The 23,997-nt window shown below is 34.5% G+C and overlaps 1 protein-coding gene across 3 annotated transcripts in view; it reads left to right on the forward strand.

Annotated features, from left to right (window-relative positions):
* Nucleotides 1-23,997, forward strand: part of LRBA (LPS responsive beige-like anchor protein) — a 729,797-nt gene that overhangs the window by 549,768 nt on the left and 156,032 nt on the right. For all 3 annotated transcript variants that reach the window (XM_032855538.1, XM_032855540.1, XM_032855539.1), the window contains exons 45-46: nucleotides 7,115-7,255; nucleotides 8,314-8,433. In XM_032855538.1, coding sequence (XP_032711429.1) covers nucleotides 7,115-7,255; nucleotides 8,314-8,433 — 261 coding nt within the window. The remainder of the gene's footprint in view (nucleotides 1-7,114; nucleotides 7,256-8,313; nucleotides 8,434-23,997) is intronic.

Genomic DNA, 23,997 nt, shown 5'->3' on the forward strand with positions numbered 1-23,997 from the left:
TACTATGTGTGTATTTTCTTGTTGTCTGATAATGTAGCTCTGCTAGTTATAGGATTTCTTCAAGAGGGAACTGATACGTGTGTAACTGTAGATTTAGTTTATCCATCGGAGGAAATGAGCTCAGGAACCTCTTATGGCATCATCTTGGACTGGAACACCTGATGTTAATGGTTTTAACTGTTTCTTTAAGTGGTGAGATGAATCTATCTGAAAATGAATAGGTTTTATTATATCAGCCTTGGGCCTCTTTGGTGTATATCGTTTTCATAATTACTTAAAATATTTTTTTTTTCCTTTGGCCTTGCATTGTTAAAATTGGTGTTTTGTTTTGTTTTTTTGGTGGTGGGGGGAGGGTTTCCTTCCAGGCATTTTAGTTTAACATTGCCATTGGATTATCAGATTATTTTAATCAATTTCTGTGCCTTTCTCAAATTCAGGTAAAAACCTATAGTAAAAATCATGTAATATGAGCTGTGGCTGAATAACATAGAACTGCAGAGGCTACTAAATCTACCATTGTGAGCATTTGAAATGATTTAGCTTCTACATAGGCACGATAAGTAAAATGGAATACTTACTTTTTCCCAGGCCGTGTTTGTTAAATTGAAATAGTATAGCAGGTATATGTTTAATACCACTTGCAAGAAAGTGTGTTTTCAGGGGATTAAAAACTGCTCTGGTACTTGAAAACAAAAGTGCTTATTTGTTAACTCTAAAAGCCACAGTAGTGTGCCAATGAAATTTTTTTCTTGACAGTATTAAATAAAATGTAGAGTGTGTGAAGATAAGTGCCAAACCATTTCAGCCATACATAGCATATGACAAAATACACTAAAAGCCAAGGTTGAGTAAAAATGCTGATCAGGCTGTTTGTTATACTTGTCATTTAGATAAAAGAGCTGCTACAACTGACACAAAATAGTACTGCACCCCCTAACAGTGGCAACATCGCTTAAATGACAGAGGCTATCCGTTTATTTTCTTCTCTTGGCAGTGGGGAAGAAGGCAGGTGGTGGAAAAACGGAATAAAATTCATTGGCTTCTTTAAAAAGCTTTAGCAGCACAGAGAATTTTAAAGGCTCTTATTGGGTTCATGAATATGGATGTATAAATATAGAAGTTAAGAGAAAACTAAAACCATGAACTTTGGGGACAATATTTTCCTTTTTGTTCACTTTTTTTATAAAGCTGTTTTTGCAAGGCATCTTTCGGTGTCCCCAAGCAAGATATTCTTTTCTTTTTTTTTTTTTTTTTTTTTTTTTTTTTGTTCAGATATGAGACCTTCTGCTAAAGTGATACCCATACACATTAGATAACTAGAGATAAAAATGTAGCACATTTTCAAAAGGATATTTAAGTTCAACCTCCCACGAAAGGATTCTAACGACTTTGCACAATCAGCATCAGCATTTTTATCAATCCACACAACCCAAATCATTCTAGGATTTGCTGGTCAATTTAGTTATAAAGTTGGTTCCAAATTTTGCCCACGCCACTGGTTTAGGTAGCCAGTCATTAATTGTCATTTAACTTCTCTGACTCAATTTCTTTGCCAAAAATTAGGAATGCTAATAGGTTTATATATTAAGGGGTTGATGAGAATATGAAGTAATTTATGTGAGATTTATGTCAGAGTCTTAGAACCTTCACTTAAATCCAATACATAGTAGCATTGTCATCAGATAGAGTGGACCCTTTAGTCTGTATGTTATTTATTTCTTGTAATCTTCCAAACCAGATCACTATTCTGTAATCAGAAATTATCATCTTTAATGATATCACATTTGCCAATAATCCATTCCTTTTCATCCTCTGAATTTGAAGTTTTTTGGTTTAATCCATTCATGAATATTAGATACCTTTTGTTTAATTAATATTCCATCCTTTAATCTGGCATTTTTATAACATATAACATTGGATTTCTGTAACATGGAGTTCAACCATCTTGTTATATTTTCCTTGCTAGTTTTTATCCCTTATTTTGCAGTGGCCCTCTTTCAGTGTCTACAGGCCTATACTACTTACAGGGAAAAAAATAACATAAAATGTCTCTTGCACATGACCTCTTAAATGCTGTAGGACAGGCTTTATGTGTAGTCATAGAATTAAAAGAGGTTTCCAGTTTCCTAATCATACCAAATGAAGATGACATTGGAGATAGCTTTAGGTTAGTCATCTAGATCCTAAGCAAGATCCTAAAAATTGTTGTGTTCTTTTACCTCCCCTTCCTGAGCCCCTTTTTAGTTTTGACATCTCTTCACCACTCCCTTATAACCACAAAATGTATCTTTTATGATACCCTATCCTTCAGTGTTTCCAAAGACCCTATTTCTGTATTTTATGCACCAGAATGATCCTTTACTTTTTCTTCAATCTTCTCTTCTGCATCTCATCCCCAAGATGTTTGGATCTAATGATTTTCCAAAGAAGGCCTTCACAGAAAGATGTAAAAAAAAAAAAAAAAAAAATCTTTTGAGACTTGGGTTTTAAAAGAGAAATTTGTTGACTCAAGCAAAGCTCTGCTTTGTTGAATTTGTGAGATTCCTTGCAAATTTCCTTTGGCTTTCTTCTTAGTAACTATAATCATGGTCCATCATTTAGGAACTTCACTTCTGAAAAGTTGGTATAAATTAGAACAGTTCATATATAAATCTCAAAAGGAAGAAGGATTTATGTCAGTCATGGTGGTAATAACAGTTATAATAATATTGATGGCAGCTACGATTGTGAAGTACTTTCTTTGTGCCAGGATCTCTGCTAAGCACTTTACATATATTATTAGCCTTTATGCCAACCTATTAAATAAATATTGTATTTGAAAAATGAAAACATAAGACATTGTTGAAATTAGAAAAAACAATTTGTAATTAATACAACAGTTTTAGATGGATAAAATGACCCCAAGACTGGATTTTTGAGTGCTGAATTTGTGTCTCCTAAATTTATGTTGACTTTGAACTAGGTTACTCAAAATACTTCTTCATTTTTAAAACAGGGATTGCTAGCTCACATATTTACCGTGAGAATGTGTAATAATGTCTTATAAACTGCAAAGTGTGTGCTGGGGGTATTAATTAAATAACTTCAGGTAAGAGTTCCTAAAATTTAAAAAAGAAAAAAAAATTGTAATGTATCAATGCTATAAAAGCCATTTCTTTTTACATCCAACTTTTACTAGTAATTAGATTATTAGTTGTTTTGTGCCTTTGAAGGGGTCTGTGAATCCAAAGCTGTTTGTTTTTAATTGATGTAGTAGAAGATAGTTGTAATTTGCTTGACATTTCATATGCTTTTCATAGTAATATTTGGATGCCCTTTGGACTTTTAAAAGTAATTTTGCTTTTGGTTATTTTCGTGAGGAAGGGTAATTCAGTTTATTGGGACTACTTTGTACTGTGAGGGTTCTGACAGGTAATGCACAGTACTGTATGCACCATTAGAAGATCATGGTGTTTAATTACATTCTTTTCTAAGACTACTAATTTCATCAGGCTTATTTAATAATTTTTCCTTAAATATTGTTCATCAAATAAGCTGCAAAATAGTAATAAATATTATCATGAATAATTTATTGTGGCCAAGCACTGAGCTGGGCATTTCACACACAGTATTTTTGTTTCTCTACTAATTAGCAAAATTACTTCTCAGAGAAGGTAAAAAAAGATGTTTTTTTATTGCAATACTCTTAAGAAACCTGATTTAGAAAGTTTTGTTTTGCATATCATGTTCTGGAAGGCATTAGTATTCTGCAACAGAATATTTATCACTCTACCACAGTTGTCAGTTTTGCTATTTCTGAGATAAGAATGTACTAGGAATAGTGATTTTTTTTTCCTATTTATAAATTTTCAAGAGTTTTGGTGTTCCTTTTTTTCTTTTATTTGTCTTTCCCTACTTCAATCTAAGTTCTTATTTCCATTTTTTTACAAACATAATGCTTCTGTTACTAGTGCTGGTACTCTAATTTTTAAGTCATTCTATTTTATTTGAATGACTTTTTAATTTTGTTGTGATTCAAGTTTTATTCTGTAAATTTAAAAAAACTTATATAAGATTATTTGCTAGCTTTTTGTAATTTTTAAAATTACTTTTCTGTATCCTAGAGCTATTTATTTTTACCTTGTTCTGACCTTGAATTGCACCTCTCTAATCAATACCTATTTTTTATTGATTTTTTTTTCAGGACGTTATGACCATTTTAAATGACCAGTATTTTTGCTCTTCTTCCTTTAATCAGTTTGCTGATGTAAAAAAAAAAAAAAAAATTAAAAAAAAATCTGTCAAGCTTTTCTAGTTAAATTGTACAAAGAACTCCCTGTAGAAGGTATTGCTGGGCATCCTCCTGAATTGCCCTCCAATTGTTACTCTTAATATACTGTATAAGTAAGAGAAGCCATCAGCATTTACTTTTAGTTCTTTTGCAGAGATGAATAAACATCTTGAAATGCTGATTTAGACAATGTTTTAAAAATGCTATGAAGCACTTTGGTGTATGACTGACTCTTGCTTAGTTAAATGTTTTGCAGCTTTATAACATAGTTGAATTCAGCTCATCTTTTAAAGCAGTTGTCAGAAAAATATGGGCCAGCATGGTAGAATGTATTAGCTCAATACATTGTCTCCATTTTATTATGAAGCTGCTGAGGAAGCTGTGATATACAGCACTGTCATTACAGATCTATTGTTAGGACGGTTCCACAGTCTTCTTTGCACTGCCATTAATTTATAGCAGTAAACAATATGTAGCCTTCCAACTGCAGCAAAGCAGAATCTTTTAATGAGGTGGATGTTATTACCACAATAAATCAGTGCTTTCACGTAATGTATAATTCAATGTGTGTATTCCCACTGTAACTTCTCTGAGTAAGCTGATAGTGTATCATTGTCATTGCACAGCTCCACTGTTTTGTTTTGTTTTTTTTAACCTTCTTTTATTTGGGGACTTCTTTTTTATATGCTTACAAATAAATGTGGCACGTCTTGATAGCTGTCCTGTAGCAAGCTTCAGAAACCAACTGTAACAATAACAGCTAGAATCAATACTGTGGGTTCTACCTATATGGATCTCTGCACGATGCCATTTTTTTCTCGGTTGCTAGTGAAATCAATCCTAATTGGTTTTAGCATTATATTCAAGAAACGTGATTCTGTAACTATTGATTTTGGAGGTATACTCATTTTGAGAGTAATAAAAATAGGAGCAGATAAAGTGAATACTTAATATGCTGCAGAACTATACAAAAGGAGCATTGATTCTATTTTTAATTCACATAATTTGTCTTCCAATGATTTTATTCCTTCGCTCTTTCCTTTTGTATGGCTCAGTGTTTAGGGACAACAGCTAAAATACATTTAAACGCATTCCAAATTGATTCGGTAACAAAGATTTCTTGGAGTCACTTGCATTCTTAACTGGCATAAATTTAGTAAATCAGATTTAATTCTTCTGTACAGAAACTAATGCTTTAAAAGATGGCGTTTTAAATTAGTATACTGAGATACTGATCTAAAATAGTAATCAATAAAAGATTTTTAAAGAATTTGCTTGTAAAGTTAAAAAAAATGACAATATAAAATGTTGATTCAAACCAAGCTCTAGAAAGGGGACAGTGCTAAAGATAGTTTTCAAAAATAGTTAACAATTAATTTAAAAAAGATAGTGAAGATGATGAATTTAAGATGTTGCTTTAAATCACAGATTCACATGAAAAGCAGTTTAAAAACTAATTTTTAACTTTGCTTCATTTTTAACAGAATATTTCGGAAAACATCTATTTTAAAACCCATATTTGTTATTTATTTCAGGTTAACATACCCCCTATAAATAAGAAGATATTTAAGATATTTTCTTTCTCTTTTAAATGAAGTGACTAACTCCTAAGTGCTCATTTAAGAAAGTCAGCTTTTTTTTTTTTTTAGTGAAATGGTAATTATATTTCAAATAAGGAATAGAGATTTTCTAGAGATCAGAATGTTTTATGAGAATGAGTTAATACTTAAAGCAGGTGGTTTTTAAAATTCTTGGAGACCTCAGACTCCTTTGAGAATATTAATACTCTGTATGTCTTCCTTAAGAAAATGTACATGTGCATAATCACAAAAAATTTTGCATGCTTTTTAATGAAATTCATGTATCCCCTAAATCACAACAGGTGCAGCAATAATAGTAATACCAGCCAACATTTATTTAGCTCGTATCTTATGCGAGCTAAATAAATCAAGTAATACCAAGTAATATTCTAAGGGTTTTACAGGCTATTGTTTTATTCAAACTTGACCCCAATTCTGAAAGATAATCTTAAAAGTAATAGGCATTCATTGAATGTTGTCAGGCATGGTTGGTAGGACTTTACATGTAATTACTCATTTTATTTTCCAAAACAACCTTCAGACTGCGTATTACTACTATTCCAGTGAGCCACATTCCACAACACTTTGCTGTACTGCTTTTCAGCCCTCTGCTCTAATGTACCGTTTTCTGGTATAAGCTTGTTATCTGCCTTCTTGTTATAACCCCCCCCCACACATATAAACTTGATTGATTGATTTCAGGCGGGGAAGTTTTTATCCTCTAAATTCTGCTTTTATCCATACTTGTACAAATTTCTAGATTTACACTTAACCCCTTTTCACTCCTTCTGTTCCTTGCACTCTGCATTCCCTTCCAGTTTTGTTTCATCCTCTTTTCAGAAGCTATTGTAAATTGATTCTCTAACATCAAGATTCTCTTTCTGATTCTTGCTTCTGATGACCTAAACAGGATTTTATAAGTGTTTTCCAAAGTATTGTGTAGCTAATATTCACTTCATGTAATTGTCTTTATGAAAATACTTGTTATGGTCTGATTAAAAACCTGTATTCAACAGAAACTAGACTCACTGAGAAATGACAGATTTCTCCCTCCACTTGTATGTGCATGTTTAATCTGCATTGGAAAAAAAATTTTTCCATCCACTTTCTGAATGTAAGCACCATGTTTTAGCTTCAGTGGAGTGTATGTGTATATTTAAATTGACTTTCACACTTGCTGATAGGATGACATTTGAAGAAAGAAATAAAAGTTGATTACATTTACGTGTTCTTGTTTTGTTTTGTTTTTCTTCCACACTGGCAGCCAATAGGAGCTTTGAATCCAAAAAGAGCAGCATTCTTTGCAGAGCGTTATGAATCATGGGAAGATGATCAAGTTCCAAAGTTCCACTATGGTACTCATTACTCAACTGCAAGTTTTGTTCTTGCATGGCTGCTAAGAATAGTAAGTTCAATTTGAGAATAAACCATCAATAACTAAATTCAATGTTGTGGAGAATATGCAATGATTGAAAGTTGTCAGCATCTTTTTTAAGCGCTAAATTTTTTTTCAGTGGTTAGATCTCTAATTATAAATATCTCTTTATCCCATTTGGTATGTATTTGATAACATGTTACTATAGAATAGCCTTAAAAATGTTTCACCTGGAATTAGTATGAGTACTTTTCTTAAATGTGCCTCTTCAAAGGGTTGATATCTAATCAGATCCTAAATTGTAACATAGGTTACTTTGAATAACATAGGTTATTTAATTGTAACATAGGTTATTAAATAAGAACTAAATAAGATTTTGTTAAGATAGCATATATTCATATATTTTAGAAACTTCAGTTGCCGCAGATGGAGTAAGGTATGTTTGTACATTACACCGAGGCTACTGTGTATTGATAATATATTGGTTAAACAAGAAATGTTTCTGTAAAATTGAAAGGTGATTCATCTACTAGAAAGTAATTTCTTTGGGAAAGCATTAGCAGCACATCATTAATTAAAGCTTGTTAGTAGAGTACAGGCAGACATAAATCCTAGAAGTAATTTATAGTGCTTAGCTAATTTCAAGCAATTATCTACTAATATGTGTTTAAGTGTTCTTTAACTAAGAGGAGGCTTTTAAATCTTCCAAACATTTTTCTTTTGTTAATCATAAATTAAATATTGAGCCATAACAATGGGAATATTACATATTAGACTATTTCCCTATACTATGAAGAAAATACAATATAATTTATGTTTGAATTTTATTAATAAATTGTTCTTGAAAAGGGAGAGAGTCTGAAAAATGTTGCAAATGCCAAATTTTGGAAACATTTCTTCTGAAACAACAATAATTTAAAAATATTAATATAATAATTTAGATATAATTTCCATTCTGTACCTAGTTTGTATTTAGCTGGCTAATGTCTATTATTCATTAAAGTATTTAAATATAATGATTTATTTAAAAAACGATATTTTTATACATGAGGAAACATATGGATTTTTTTTAATTGCTTATTTTTTAGGAACCTTTCACAACTTATTTCCTCAATTTGCAAGGGGGTAAATTTGATCATGCAGATCGAACTTTTTCATCAATTTCCAGAGCTTGGCGAAACTGTCAGCGTGATACATCTGATATTAAGGTACAGAAATGTTTCATTTTAAAGTTACCAAAACCATTGTGTTCTTTGTTGAATGAATGTTGACAATTTCTCTCTTGCAGCATAGCACTGTTTACTAAAGAGAAGCCTCAAAGGCTGAGGCTTTAATTAAATGGCCAAGAACCACTGTACAGAATCTGTCTGTCTGTCTCTGCCTCTCTGTTCTTTGTCTGTTTCTACCTGTCATATGTCTCCCTGTCTCTTTCTCTTTAGTTATAGAATGGTTGTTTTTTTTCCTCCTTGGAATATTTTTAAAGGAAAAATAGAGTAGTATGAACGTAAGGTAGCATGCTCAATGTCATTGCAAACTCAATAAATAAAATTAATACAGTCAAAAATGCTGTGAGAAGACTCTCAGCCTTTAAATTTATTTAATTTTATTTTGCTTCATTTTATTTTAAAGATCCCATGTCTCTTTGCATAAGGTAATCATCTTTAACTTGCTGTGAATTCTAAATTCATACCTGACTCTGCTTGGTTGCACTGTTATTGAGGGAAAAGAAGAGTTCTCCTATCTATACGTATGTTCACTACTATAAAAAAATAAAAAACAATAGCTAACCTCATCCCTACTAGATCTTTGCTTCTATCCTCAGAAGTATTTTATTTTCACTACATACTGTCTCTTTCTGCTAGGTACTGTGTTAGATGCTCTTGAATATAATGAGATACGCCTATGGATGTGAAATTCCTTATCGTCTCATAAAGAAATATGACTTCTATAAATATTTATACTATATGGAAGAAAATGATAGGCACCATATAAGAAATATTGTGGTTTAAAAGAAGAAAAGTTACATTACTAATGTTTATGTTACTATAGAGTACCTTTAAAAACTTTAATATAATAATTATATCTTTTAGGTGTGATACTTTGCAGACTATAAAATGTATTCACATGCTATGTCTTACAGTAGAGCATAACATTGCTTATATCAAAGGTATTTTATTGAAGAAGATTACATCATATGCAGAATAACTTCTTATGTTGGGACATCTATAGGGTTTTTTTCATATTGCAAATAATGTATTCTGAGATACTCTTGAAATTATATATCATATTCTTTAAGAGTCATCAATAGAGGGCTCCTGGGTGGGTCAATCGGTAGAACATGTGACTCTTTTTTAAATTTTTTTATTTTTTTTAATTTTCAGCGTAACAGTATTCATTGTTTTTGCTCCACACCCAGTGCTCCATGCAATCCGTGCCCTCCCTAATACCCACCACCTGGTTCCCCCAACCTCCCACACCCCGCCCCTTCAAAACCCTCAGATTGTTTTTCAGAGTCCATAGTCTCTCATGGTTCACCTCCCCTTCCAATTTGCCCCAACTCCCTTCTCCTTTCTAACTCCCCTTGTCCTCCATGCTATTTGTTATGCTCCACAAATAAGTGAAACCATATGATAATTGACTCTCTGCTTGACTTATTTCACTCAGCATAATCTCTTCCAGTCCCGTCCATGTTGCTACAAAAGTTGGGTATTCATCCTTTCTGATGGAGGCATAATACTCCATAGTGTATATGAACCACATCTTCCTTATCCATTCATCCGTTGAAGGGCATCTTGGTTCTTTCCACAGTTTGGCAACCGTGAACATGTGACTCTTGATCTGAGGGCTCTGAGTTCAAGCCCCACTTTGGACCTAGAGCTTACTTTAAAAATGGGTAATTAGATAACAGTAAATCATAGTAGCTAATAGATTTAATAATTATTTTTGAATTCTTCTAATCTTAAAACTATTGAATTACTTAACTCTTTTGAGATGTAATAAGGGATATAGATATATGAAAACAGTGATAAGTCTGACTTTTTTGTTGTCAGATTGAAAACGTGATTTTTAAAAAATTTGTTAATTCTTTCATTTGTTAAGCACCTCAAGACCAAGTTATAACTCTGTACTTAAGGTTGGTACTTGAAATTGAAAACAATAAACAAACAAACAAAAAAAACCAATAAGAACAAAAATAAAATTATGAATTTGAAGGTTATTTTTTTCTGTTCCATAATAAGCAGATAGTGTATATCTTCAACTTTCTACCTCTGAGTACTAGACATTTCTTCTTAATGCTTTGTTAGACAAGAAGTACAGATGATAGATCCTTGTAGTTCCCTCATCTTTTTTCCTCTGAATCTTAGCCTTTTTTCTCTCAAGATGCTTCAGTTAGCACAAGTCTGGTTCAATTTTCCCAAACACTTACCTTTAAATACCCTACTTGGAAAAAAATTAAAAATGCACACAAAACAGCTGCAACATTAAAAAATAAAAAATAAAACCCAGAGGAACTTCTTTACCTTTCTTTCTAATTTTCTCATTCCTTCACAAGTAATAAAGACTTAAATTCATCTAACATTCTTTTGAATGCCCCAGCAGACTTTAATAAAAAAGCTCCAGCTACTAGGCAGATATAGAATTTCAGTTCTTGCTATTGTGCTACTTAATTTCTGGCTTTCTGGCAGTGTTATATAAAGCATCTATATGAAGAAGTAGAGTACAGGATTAAGGAAAAAGTTAAATTTTTTTTTTTAAATTCTAACTATCAAGTTGACTTGGTTTGAATAAAAATATAGTTTCATTTATGAATTTTATTTAGTTATGTTGAGAGGCACAGAAATTTTCTTTAGGACTATTTGCTAAAACCTACTTGCTCTTATAACCAATAGGTATATTCTCCTTTTTTTTTTTTTAACCACAAAATGTCTGTAGGGTAGGTAGAACATTGATAAATTATGTTTTTTATATTGATAACTAACTAATTTAGTCCTTACAACTTTTCAAGTACTTTGGAAAGTATGTAATACATGGTTCCAGATGCTATTGAAAGAGCCTTCTTACACATGGCTAGATGGTCCTTGTAAAACTGAGGAGGTATTTAATCTTGCTTCTTTTCTTGTATCTTGCCTTTTTAAAAGTGTTACATTTGAACAACTTAGAAAGCACATTAAAGTTATTATAGTAATATAATGTATAAGAATAAATGTATAAGAAAGCACATTTTAAGTCATCATAGTAGTATAAGTATTTCATTGAGATACAACATTGCATTTCAGATGGAGTCATATTAATTATAGTCTGATCTCTTTTTGTATTGTCTTGTTGAAGTTTCTGGAAATAATAAGAAAGATGTTAAACAGTACACTGAGGATAGTGAAATATGGGTGGTGAGAATCACTTTATTGAGTGTATTCTAAAATATATAATAAATAAAGCAAGGTTGCTTGATGAATATGATATGCATTTTCTAAAATATTTTCCTAGCATTTTACAAAAATGAAGTGTTGTGGGGTGCCTGGCTGGCTCAGTCAGTAGAGCATGCAACTCTTCATCTCAGGGTTGTAAGTTTGAGCCCCACTTTGGGTGTAGAGATCACTTAAAGATAAAATCTTTAGGGGTGCCTGGGTGGCTCAGTTAGCTAAGTGTCTGCCTTCCGCTCAGGTCATGGTCCCAAGGTCCTGTAATCAAGCCCCCCATCTGGCTCCTTGCTCAGCAGGGAGTCTGCTTCTCTCTCTCCCTCTGCCGCTCCCCCTGCTTATGCATTCTCTGTCAAATAAATAAAATCTTTCAAAAAAAGTCTTTAAAAAAATGAAGTGTTTTGAAGTAGATAGAAGATTAATTTTTCAGGGAAAATAATAACATGATAACATTTTTAGTACTTAACTCTTTTTACACTGAAGGGGAACTTTAATATCTTAGAAACCCTAATTCTTGCTTTCTGCTAATACTCAGAGAATAACTTACTAAAAAATAATGGTTATCTCTATGAAATAGAATTAAAAATATGATTTTTTCAGGAAAGAAAAAGACTTTATTACATTTTACTAAAGCAGTCTTTAAATTTTAGCCTGACTTACCATTTTAGAGTTCTGGGGATCATTTAATTTTGTATTTTTGTGTATCACTGGTGGCTTCATTTCAGATATGACCCTCAGTGATGCTTTTCATTCTGTCTGGATAAGCTGTCAGAAGTGCTGATCAGTTCTTTAAGCAGGCTTACTGCTGTTTGGGGTGCCTGGGTGGAGAGGTCAGTTGAGCATCTGACTCTTGGTTTCAGGTCAGGTCCTAATCCTATGGTTGTGAAATAGAGCCCCACTTTGTGCTCCATGCTCAGCCTGGAGCTTGCTTGAGTTCTCTCTCCCTCTCCCTTTGTCCCTCCCCCTGCACTCTTTCTTGTTCTCTCTCTCTTTAAAATAAATATATTTTTTTTTAAAGTGGGCTTAAAAAATAAAGCAAGCCACAATTGCCAGACACGTGTAATTTTAAATTTTCTTATGGTCACATTTTAAAATGTGAAAAGAGCCATGTGAAATTAATTTTGTTATCCAAAATATTGTTATTTCAACATGTAACCAATATAAAGTTATTACTTACATATATTGCATTCTTTTTTCATACTGTTTTTGAGATCTAGTATGTATTTTATATTTATAATAACACGTCTCTATTCAGACTCGCCACATTTCAAGTGTTCAATAGCCACTTGTAGCTAATGGCTCCTATGAAGCCATGTATGCTTAGGACAATATTTCTGATGTTGTATTTCATTTAAATATTGATAGGTAGTAGCAATAATAGGTATTCTTGAAGATTGAAATAGGATGTGCTAAAATTGGGTTGGTGAATCATCATTGTGATAAATAATATTTTAATATCCCCAGCAGATTTTGTGTTCCAAGTCTTTAAAAACTCACTTACGGGGTACCTGGATGGCTTAGTCAATTAAGTATCCACCTCTTGATTTTGGCTCAAGTCATGATCTCAGGGTTGGGAGATCAAGCCCAGGTCAGGCCCTGCCTTGGGGATAGAGCCTGCTTAAGCTTCTCTCTCCCTTTCCTTCCCTGCACTGCACCTCTCACCCCTCCACCCCCCACCCTTGTGTGCTAGCCCGTGTGCATCCTCTCTCTCTCTCTCTAAATAATAAACAACCTTAAGTTTAGAAACTTAAGTGCAAAATAGATTACTGAACTATTATGGCCAAATTTTGTGAAGCCAATCATGGACTCATAAAATTTGAATTAATTTGACTAGGTAATCACATCTAAATATTACATAAATATCTAAGCTTTTCTGTGCAGTTCATGTCACTGATTTTTCCCCTGGCTTGAGGCAACATACTCATTTCAGGGACCTTAGTGTCAATACATTTAATTTAATGATTAAGTACAATCAGACTTGCTCAATTTAAACTCTTTTCTTTCTCTCCTGTAGAAATTATTAATATTTAGGGTTGAATAGTGGAAGGAATCATAAATATCACCTAGGTTCATTATTTCAGAGTGGAGCTCAATATATATGGATCTAAAATGAACATTATTGGAGAACCATGCTTCACCAGAACCCCGGAATTTAGGACAATAATAGAGTACTAAAATAACCTATGCTGGAATTTTAGTAAAATTTGAGTAAAAAGTTTGAGGGAGTCCTGAGATAATATTAATTTTAAACTTTTTATTTTAATTATATTTATACATTGTCAGGCCCTGGTTGTAATATAGTACCAGATAAGACACAGCCATTGCCTCTAATGAACTTACTCCTTAGAAGAGATACTGACAATAAAACAGTCCCAGCAGTTCAGTATAATTAAGGCTGTGTGGGCTCCTAGTTATAGCATGAAGAGAAGAGAGAGGAGAGGAAATCCAAGGCCTAACATGAGGGGCCATATAAGTTTTGGTAAGGAGGTTGAAATTTATCTGGGGACAGTAAGGAGACATTGGGTTGGGGGAGAAAAGAGACATGAGCAGATTTTGTGGTTTTAAGAGAACACTGTGGTTAGTGTTTGAAGATATATTACACTATAAGCAAGAGTGAAGCAATCCGTAAGCTGTTAAAGTAATGACGAGAGAGACAGTGGAGTCTTGAACTCAGTAGTGGCAATGGTAGAAGAGAAATATAGGTGAATTTAATATGTGTTTAGAAGGTAAGAACTGTTGACATCTGGTGATTGATTGGTCTTGTAAGATGAGAGACAGAGAGAGAAATTAAATTCGATTTGGACATGTGTGGAGAGAATACAGAAGAGCAGGTTTAGTTAGGAAATAAGTATCTAGCTCCCTGCCTTCAGGCAAAAAACTTCCTATGACAACTGAACTAAAATCCTCAAAAACACACCTAAGTCAGCATTTATTGATTATTTATGCAATATATTATATTATTTATGCAATATATCATTAATTAATAATTAATTAATTAATAATTAATAATATTAATATATTATTTATGCAATATATACTAAACAGCACTTGGAGTCAAAGGGTAACTTAAACATAGCACTTTATTTCACATACCTTCTGATGAGAAAGACAGGTATATATAAAACTATTTTTAATACAACTTAGATAGTGATAAGTGGCATAATAAGATAATTCTGACTGGGGAGGGAGGTTGTGAGTCATTTAATAGAGTGAGACTGGACTTGTATCTCAAAGGATGCCAGAGAGTCCTAACAAACCTCCCAGATTTATGTTTTTATTTTTCCTTTTTCCTGAAAAATTCCTTTAGATAGCTTCATTCCTTCATTCTTTCCAAGTCTTTGTTCAAATGTCACCTTCTTATTAAGGACTTCTCTGTCCTCTCCATTTAAAATTACATCCCGTACCACAGCCCTTTTACTCACTTCCAGTTTCATTTTTTTCATGTTACTCACCATCTGACGTAAATATATTCGTTTGCTTTTTATGTCTTATCTTGATGGAACATTAGCTCCATGACAGCATGAATTGGACTGTTTTGCTCAGTGGTTTTTTCCTAGAGCTTAAAGCACTACCTGGAACATAATGGACACTAAATAAAATATTTATTAAATTAATACTTTGTGAATTCTGAGCAAGGAAAATGACATGTGTAAAATCAGATTGACAAAATTGGCACATTGGGGAATGTTTATTGGTCTGCTAACTGATCTTACATGCTTTGGTGTGTAGGAAACATAAAGGAGAGACGCTGAAAGGCCATTGTGATCTCATATAAAGATTATTGGTAACATTCTAAAGATACTTGGCTTAGTTCTATAGGTCAGTTCAGCAAAATTTTTCTACAAATAGCCAGATAATAAATATTTTTCGATTTGCAATTCATATCACAGCTACTCAGTTCTACCACTGTAGTGTAAAAGCAGACATAGGCAATATGTATACAAATGAGTGTGACTATATTACAATAAAAGTTTACTTACAATAACAGCTGGCAGGTCATTTTTGTTCCATAGGCTGTAGTTTACCATCCCTTGCTATAGGTCATGAGGAACCATTTAAGATTTTTGAGCGGAAGTACCGTGAAAGAAGAAAGAGCTTTGGCAGCCGTATGGAAGTTAGATCCCACTGGGGGAAAAGTGGAAGAGATGGGAAAAAAAGATGAGAGCTGGAGGTCAGGAGAAATGTTAGGAGGCTATTACAGTTAGTTAAAGGGAAAGATGATAAAAGCTTCAACTAGTTAAGTGGTTAAGGAGATGAATTCAGGGATGGGTTAATTCTTCAGAATTCAGCATTTGGTTGGCTATAGGGATAGATTGACATAAAGATGTTAATTTTTTTTTATTCATTTGAAGTATGGCTGACATACAATATTATATTAATTTCAGGTGTGCAACATAATGCTTCAACATTTATATAATTACAGAGTGATCACCATGATAAATGTAGCTACTATCTGTCACCATACAAAGTTATATTATTAACTATATTCCTTATGCCGTACATCTCTTTGACTTATTTTATAACTGGAAGTTTGTTCCTTTTTTTTTTTTTTAAGTTTTTTTATGATTTTATTTTCAAGTAATCTCTACACCCAACATGGGGCTTAAACCCACAATCGGGAGATCAAGAGTAACATGCTCCACCGACTGACCTGTCCATGTGCCCCGGAAGTTTGTTCCTTTTAATCACTTTCACCTACTTCCCTCAGCCCCCTACTTCCCTCAGCCCCCTACTTCCCTCCTCTCTGGCAACCACCAGATTGTTCTCTGTACCTATGAGTCTATTTCCATATTTGTTTGTTTTTTCATTTTTGGTTTTAGACTTCACATTTAAGTGAAATCATAGGTTATTTCTCTTTCTCCATCTGACTTATTTCACTTAGCAGAGTACCATCCAGATCCTTCTATGTTGTCTGAAATGGTAAGATTTCTTTCTTTCTTCTTGTTTTATGGCTAAGTAACATTCCTCCTATCTACCTACCTATCTATATGCGTACATGCACACACACACACACACACACACACACACACACACACACACACACACACACACACACACACACACACACACACACACACACACACACACACACACACACACACACACACACACACACACACACACCACATTTTCTTTGTTCATTCATCTATTGGTATACCCTTAGATGGCTTCTGTATCTTGGCTATTGTAAATAATTTTTTTTTAATTAGTGTTTTTGTTTTGTTCGGATAAATATCCAGAAGTGGAATTGCTGGATTGTGGTGGTGTTCTATTTTTAAGCTTTTGAGGACCCTCCATGCTGTTTTTCATAGTGGCTGTACCATTTTGCATTGACATCAGCAGTGCATTGGGGTTCCCTTTTCTCCACATCCTTGGCAACATTTGTTATTTCTTATTTTTTATACTACCCATGTGACAAGTGTGAGGTGCTACTCTTAGTGGTTTTGATTTGTATTTCCCTATTGATAAGTAATGTTGAGTATCTTTTTGTGTGTTTCTTGGCTATCTGTATGTCTAAAGATGATTCGTCAGGTTTGGTGCCTGGGTTAAGGATGCTATGAATTAACAGTGAAGCAAGCTTGTAGGGTAAGTATATGAATTTAGTTTTTGGCACAGTGATGTATTTCCATAATAACAAGGGTAATATCACCTACAAGTTGAAAATTCAAACCTAAGCTTTAGAAATGTTTCAGAGGCATGTAGGATAAGAAGGAATAATAGGTGATAGTTATTATGAACTGCTCAAAAGAGTAGTCTGTTCATTTGTTCTCCACTTGCTCAGCTCCCATTATATCCTGAGCCCACTCAAATCAAGCTTTCTTTTGTACCACGTCATTGCAATCAGTCTTGCCAAAGGCATTGATGAACAACTTCCCCGTTGTGAAATGCAGATACTCAGTTCTCATCTTACTTGATCTGTCACCATTATTGACAAAATTAACTTGTTCTATTTTTTGTGTGTGTGTGACATTTTCTTTACATTGTTTCTGGAGTAAGAAGCTATCCTCTCCTGGCTATCTTCTTACCTTCCTCCCAACCCAGTCTCTTTTACTGCATCATCTTGTTTTCATACCCTAAATTGTTAGGGTACCTTAGGACTCAAGTTTTTAGATCTCTTCTGTATCAATTCCTTTTTCCTAGGTGTCTGCACTTTCTCTCATGGCTCTCCCCTGAATTCTAGATTTATATACTTAGTTCCTTTTGAACTAGTTATATGTTCTAGGTATTTTTATAAAAATATTTATATATATATTTATAAATTTATACATAAAATTATATAAAGTATTATTATTATCATTATTGTTATTATTTAAGATTTTATTATCAGAGAGAGAGAGAGAATAAGCAGGGAGAGCAGCAGGCAGAGCACGCAGAAGGAGAAGCAGGCTCCCCACTGAACAAGGAACCCGATGTGGGGCTCGATCCCAGGACCCTGGGATCGTGACCTGAGCTGAAGGCAAACACTTAAGCAACTGAGTCACCCAGGCATCCCTATTTATTTATTTTAGAGAGAGGAGAGAAAGCATACTCACGAGCGAGTAGTGGAGGCACAGAGGAAGAGAATCTTCAAGTAGACTCCTCACTGAGTGCCAAGCCCAATACAGGGGTTCAATCTCAGGACCCTGAGATCATGATCTGAGCTGAAACTAAGAGTTAGATGTTTAACTGACTGAGCCACCCAGGTGCCCCTGTTCATAGGCATTTTAAACTTAACAAGTCCAATATAAAACTCAAAGAAAAAGTCCTGCTCTTCCCCCAGTGTTTGCCATGTTAGTTAAAGACAGCACAATTTACCAGTTTGCACAGGCCTTTAAAAAGCTTAGAATCTTTGATTCCTCCCTTTCACTCACACCTCATTGCCCATCCTCTCAACCTTCAAAATATATTCAGAATCTGACTAGTTATAACCACATCCATCACTAGGGCCCTAGTCCAAGTGGCCATATTTCTCGCTTCACCTGTTTGCCATGTGGTGTTTCTCTATACAGCAACAAGAATAATCTTTTTATTTTGTAAATCAGATCATATTCCTGTACCCCAATCTCTCCAATGACTGCTCATGAAACTTAGAACAAAATTCAGGTTCTTGCTGTAGACAGAGGTCCTATCTGGTTATCTGGCTATTTCTCTGATTGTTCTCTTTTACTCTGCTGTAGCCTCACTTGCCTTTATTGTTATTCCCCTTCAGAAATGCCAAGTGCACTCCAATTTTGGTAGCTTCGCATGTGATGTACTCTCTGCCTCTGCCACTTTCCCCCAGATATTTGCTTTGCTCATTTCATTATTTCATTCAGGTCTCAGCAAAAATGTCACCTCCTCAGAGTCAACATGTCTGAACACCCTTTATAAAATACCACCACCTCATTTTGTATCCCCTATTTTGTTTTATTTTTTTTACATAGTGCTTGCCACTATTTGATATGATATGTACGTATTAGTTTGTTTATGTCTCCATCATTAGAGCTTTATGAAGGTAGGGACTTTTTGTATTATTTATCTTGTAACCTCAGCATTTTGAACAGTGCCTTGCGTTTAGTTAGAAATCAGTGAATATTGGTTGAGTGACTAAAAGAATAAATCGATTTTCTTTTTCTTAAACTTATTTTTAAAGAAGATTTTATTTATTAGAGAGAATGAGCACACAAGCAGGGAGCCTGATGTGGGACTCGATCCCAGGACCCTGGGATCAGGACCTGAGCCAAAGGCAGAGGCTTAACCTACTGAGCCACCCAGGTGCCCCAAGAATAAATAGATTTTAAAATGTCAAGTAAAGAGGGGGTGCCTGGGTGGCTCAGTCATTAAGTGTCTGCCTTCAGCTCACATCATGATCCCAGAGTCCTGGGATCAAGCCCCGCATTGGGCTTCCTGCCAGCAGGAAGCCTGCTTCTCCCTCTCACTTCCCCCGTTTGAGTTCCCTCTCTTGCTGTCTCTATCTTTGTCAAATAAATAAATAAAATCTTAAAAAAAAAAAAGTCAAGTAAAGCACAATCAGTGAAAGAGACTGGGAGACATTGAAAGGTCATTTTTAGAGAAAGAGAGTACATGGCCATCCCACCTGGAAGGGAATAGCAAAACCTAGGTCGATATGTGCTCCACATGGAATGGTGTTACTAATGCTTCATATTTTAGGAAGGGCTTTTCTGTCCACAAGACAACTGATAGCTGAAATGTCATCTGCCAATCAAGAGGTGAGAATAGTTTCATTTTCTGAATTTTTACAGTTAAGACAGATTGAGCTGTTACTGTTATAGCTTTACAAAAGAAGTCTATATGGACATCCTGTACTGGTCACATCTTGGATATTGAATTAAAAACCTATGTTATAATTGTGTATTATTAGTAATGAATGTAAAATGCATATTAACTTAAAAAATGAGTAGGATTAATACAGCATATTTCATACTTAAATTTAAGTAGAGAGAATGTAATTAAATCCTAATAGATTATAAATTTTTTAATAAATGACTATTAGTAATGTTACAGGAATGTGTTCTAGCTTTAAGAATTAACTCTTAGGGATGTTTGGGTGGCAGTTAAGCATCTGCCTTCAGCTCGGGCCATGATCCCAGGGTCCTGGAGTTGGGCCCTGCATCTGGCTCCTTGCTCAGCAGGGAGTTTGCTCTCCCTCTCTCTCTGCTGCTCCCCTTGTTTGTGCTCTCTTGCTCTCTCTGTGAAATAAATAAACTCTCTATTTTTATTTTTTTAATTTAACTTTTTTCTGTGTGTTCCAAAATTCATTGTTTATGCACTAAACCCAGTGCTCCATGCAATACGTGCCCCTCTTAGTACCCACCAACCCCCTCCCCTCCAAAACCCTCAGTTTGTTTCTCAGAATCCATAGTCTGCCATGGTTTGTCTCCCCCTCTGATTTTCCCCAACTTACTTCTCCTCCCCATCTCTCAGTGTCCTCCATGTTATTCCTTATGCTCCACAAATAAGCAAAACCATATGATAATTGACTCTCTCAGCTTGACTTATTTCACTCAGCATAATCTCTTCCAGTCCCGTCCATGTTGATACAAAAATTGTGTATTCATCCTTTCTGATGGAGGCATACTACTCCATAGTGTATATAAACCATATCTTCTTTATCCATTCGTCCATTGAAGGGCGTCTTGGTTCTTTCCACAGTTTGGTGATTGTGGCCATTGCTGCTATGAACATTGGGATACAGATGGCCCTTCTTTTCACTACATCTGTATCTTTGGGGTAAATACCCAGTAAGGCAATTGCAGGGTCATAGGGCAGCTCAATTTTTAATTTCTTAAGGGATCTCCACACTGTTTTCCAAAGTGGCTGCACCAACTTGCATTCCCACCAACAGTGTAAAAGGGTTCCCCTTTCTCCACATCCTCTCCAACACTTGTTGTTTACTGTCTTGTTGATTTTGGCCATTCTACTGGTATAAGGTAGTATCTCAATGTGGTTTTGATTTGAATCTCCCTGATGGCTAATGATGATGAACATTTCTTCATGTGTCTGTTAGCCATTTGTATGTCTTCTTTGGAGAAGTGTCTGTTTATGTCTTCTGCCCATTTTTTGATGTGATTATCTGCTTTGTGTGTGTTGAGTTTGAGGAGTTTTTTATAGATCTTGGATATCAGCCCTTTGTACTGTCATTTGCAAATGTCTTCTCCCATTCCGTGGGTTGCCTCTTTGTTTTGTTGACTGTTTCCTTTGCTGTGAAGAAACTTTTGATCTTGATGAAGTCCCAAAAGTTCGTTCTTGCTTTTGTTTCCTTTGCCTTTGGAAATATGACTTGAAAGAATTTGCTGTGGCCGATGTTGAAGAGATTACTGCCTATGTTCTCCTCTAGGATTTTGATAGATTTCTGCCTCATGTTGAGGTCTTTTACCCATTTCGAGTTTATCTTTGTGTACGGTGTAAGAGAATGGTTCAGTTTCATTCTTCTATACATAGCTGTCCAATTTTCCCAGCACCATTTATTGAAGAGACTGTCTTTTCCACTGGATATTATTTCCTGCTTTGTCGAGGATTATTTGACCATATAGTTGTGGGTCCATATCTGGGCTCTCTACTCTGTTCCACTGGTCTATGTGTCTGTTTTTGTGCCAGTACCATTCTGTCTTGGTGATCACAGCTTTGTAGTGAAGCTTGAAATCTGGCCACGTGATGCCCCCAGTTTTGTTTTTCTTTTTCAGCATTTCCTTAGTAATTCGGGGTCTCTTCTGGTTCCATACAAATTTTAGGATTGTTTGTTCCAGCCCTTTGAAACATGCTGGTGGAATTTTGATCCAGATGGCATTGAAAGTATAGATTGCTGTAGGCAATATAGACATTTTAACAATGTTTGTTCTTCCAATCCATGAGCATGGAATGCTTTTCTATCTTTTTATGTCTTCTTCAATTTCTTTCATGAGTATTCCATAGTTCCTCGAGTACAGATCCTTTACATCTTTGGTTAGGTTTATTCCCAGGTATCTTATGGTTCTTGATGCTATAGTAAATGGAATCAATTCTCTAATTTCCCTTTCTATATTTTCATTGTTAGTGTGTAAGAAAGCAACTGATTTCTCTACATTAATTTTGTATCCTGCCACATTACTGAATTGCTATATGAGTTCTAGTAGTTTGGGGGTGGAGTCTTTTGGGTTTTCCATACAAAGTATCATGTCATCTGTGAAGAGAATGAGTTTGACTTCTTTGCCAATGTGAATACCTTCTATTTCTTTTTGTTGTCTGATTGCTGTTGCTGTTGCTAGGACTTCTGGTACTTTGTTGAACAACAGTAGCAAGAGTGGTCATCTTTGTCATGTTCCTGATCTCAAAGGGAAGGCTGTCAGCTTTTCCCCACTGAGGATGATTTTCATTGTGGATTTTTCATAGTTAGATTTATGAAGTTGGAGAATGTTCCCCCTATCCCCGTACTTAAAGTCTTAAAAAAAAAAAAAAAGAATTAACTCTTAAAACTTTTAATTATAGGGACATCTGGGTGGCTCGGTCAGTTAACCATCTGTCTTTGGCTCAGGTCATGACCTAAGGGTCCTGGGATTGAGCCCCACATCAAGCTCCCTGCTCATTGGGGTGCCTGCTGCTTCCCTCTGCCTTGTGCTCCCCCTGCTTATGCTCTCTCTCTCTCTGACAAATAAATAAAGAAAATCTTTTAAAAAAGTTTTAAGTATATACATGTTTGTTAAATAATGAATATGATCAAAATAGAGATAATAATAGAATAGCTTTATTTTTGTCTTGTGAGATTTTTAAGAACATGAGTCCTGGGGCACCTGGGTGGCTCAGTAGGTTAAAGCCTCTGCCTTCAGCTTGGGTCATGATCCCGGGGTCCTGGGATCGAGCCCTGCATCGGGCTCTCTGCTCGGCAGGGAGCCTGCTTCCTCCTCTCTCTCCCTGTCTGCCTCTCTGCCTACTTGTGATCTCCGTCTGTCAAATAATAAATAAAATATTAAAAAAAAAAAAAAAAAAGAACATGGGTCCTTTGACTTGCCCTCTACTGCCTCAGAAATCCCAGGATTCTGTAATCTGAAGATAAATTAGGTTCCTTTTTTCCTCTATCAGCTTGCCTTCTACCTTAATATATTCCATTGATGCTGATGGCATCAGTGTTAGAGCCATTTATAAGAAAGTATTTAGGTATAGCTAATAGAGCATAATTGCTAGAAATGTATTTCTTGATACATTTGTTTTTTTTTAAAAAGCTTAAACTTCGATTATTCAGTAGTTTTATTTTGTTAAAATATTCTCATAATTCTTCTGTTTTCAGACATATTTTTAAATCAGAATTTTTTAAATGCTGGAAGAAAGTAAAATTAAAATCCCACCTCTTTCATACATCCTTTGCACATTTCTGACATATATCCTCCCTCCCTCCCTTTCTTCTCTCTCTCTTTTGTATTATTCCATCATTATCTCTTTCACACTCACATCCACATGAGATTGAGTTTAAGCTGATTCACCTGTCTCTTAACAGTGTAAAACATTCATACTCTAACAGAACTACATATCTATTCATTCTTGTTTTTATATACAACTTATGCTACCTTTCAGATATGTTCATTTAACCACATCTCTTTAACCTTTTATGTATCAATAGGTTAAATGTTGTAACTATGTACTTTTTTTTTTTTAAGCATTTAGGTAACCTTTTACTCTTTCGTTTACAATAAACCATTATTTTGTTCTTTGATAGATACTGCTTGAAACATTGAATATTTTTCTTGTGCTACTTATATATCAGGCAGGAAAAAAAAAATCTTTTAAGGCACTTAGAAAATGTTCCTGTCTTCCTGAATTATAAAAATGTACACACATCAGCTGTGATTTGTTTTTTGAACAGTGATCTTATGATATTTTTGTTCACTTAAAAATGTGGGCTGC

The sequence above is a fragment of the Lontra canadensis genome, unplaced genomic scaffold, assembly GCF_010015895.1.
Source record: "Lontra canadensis isolate GAN:19392208 unplaced genomic scaffold, GSC_riverotter_1.0 scaffold10, whole genome shotgun sequence".
Lineage (NCBI taxonomy): Eukaryota > Metazoa > Chordata > Mammalia > Carnivora > Mustelidae > Lontra > Lontra canadensis.